At 57.1% G+C, this 699-nt stretch overlaps 1 protein-coding gene across 1 annotated transcript in view; it reads left to right on the forward strand.

The window, feature by feature from the left end:
- EMH_0013460 (uncharacterized protein) overlaps positions 1 to 699 on the forward strand; it is a gene marked incomplete at both ends in the record, with an annotated part of 8,495 nt that overhangs the window by 3,569 nt on the left and 4,227 nt on the right. The window contains one exon of the mRNA XM_013499833.1: positions 1 to 391. Coding sequence (XP_013355287.1) covers positions 1 to 391 — 391 coding nt within the window. The remainder of the gene's footprint in view (positions 392 to 699) is intronic.

Genomic DNA, 699 nt, shown 5'->3' on the forward strand with positions numbered 1-699 from the left:
ATTTGCTGGGGACATGGGTGTTGTGTTTGTGGCTGTAGAGGCTGGCGTGCATATTGCGCATGCACACAGCAGCAGCAGCAGCAACAGCAGCAGCAGCAGCAGCAGCAGCCGGAACGAACAGCAGTTAGCGATGCTGCCGCTGCAGGAGCAGCAGCAACAGCAGCAGCAACAGCAGCAGCAGCAGCAGCAGCAACAGCAGCAGCAGTATTGGCGTTTATACATAGATTGTGTGTCTGTAAAGCTGCGTGCTGCTGAGGTTATGGATGCTGCTGCTGCTGCGCTGCTGCAGCAGCTGCTGCAGCAGGTGTACATACACTACAACTACTCTCCCTTCGGCAGCAAGCATGTATTTACTTCTTCTCCCCCCGTCAACTGCTGCTCTGGGAACGCGGTTCGTTCTGCTGCTGCTGCTGCTGCTGCTGCTGCTGCTGTTGCTGCTGCTGCTGCTGCTGCTGCTGCTGGGTCTGTTGATGGGTTGCTGGTCGTGTCGTTGCTCTTGGTGCTGCTGCTGCTGCTGCTGCTGTTCTTGTTGCTGCTGCTGCTGCTGCTGCTGCTGCTGCTTAAGTGTTAGGGCTGTGGCTGCTGCAGGTGCTGCGCTATTTGAAGCTGTCTCCTTTTATGCATGCATACTGCTGCTGCTGCTGCTGTTGCTGCTGCTGCTGCTGTTGCTGCTGCTGCTGTTGCTGCTGCTGCTGCTGC

Source organism: Eimeria mitis, genomic scaffold, assembly GCF_000499745.2.
Source record: "Eimeria mitis Houghton genomic scaffold, Emh_scaff472, whole genome shotgun sequence".
NCBI lineage: Eukaryota > Apicomplexa > Conoidasida > Eucoccidiorida > Eimeriidae > Eimeria > Eimeria mitis.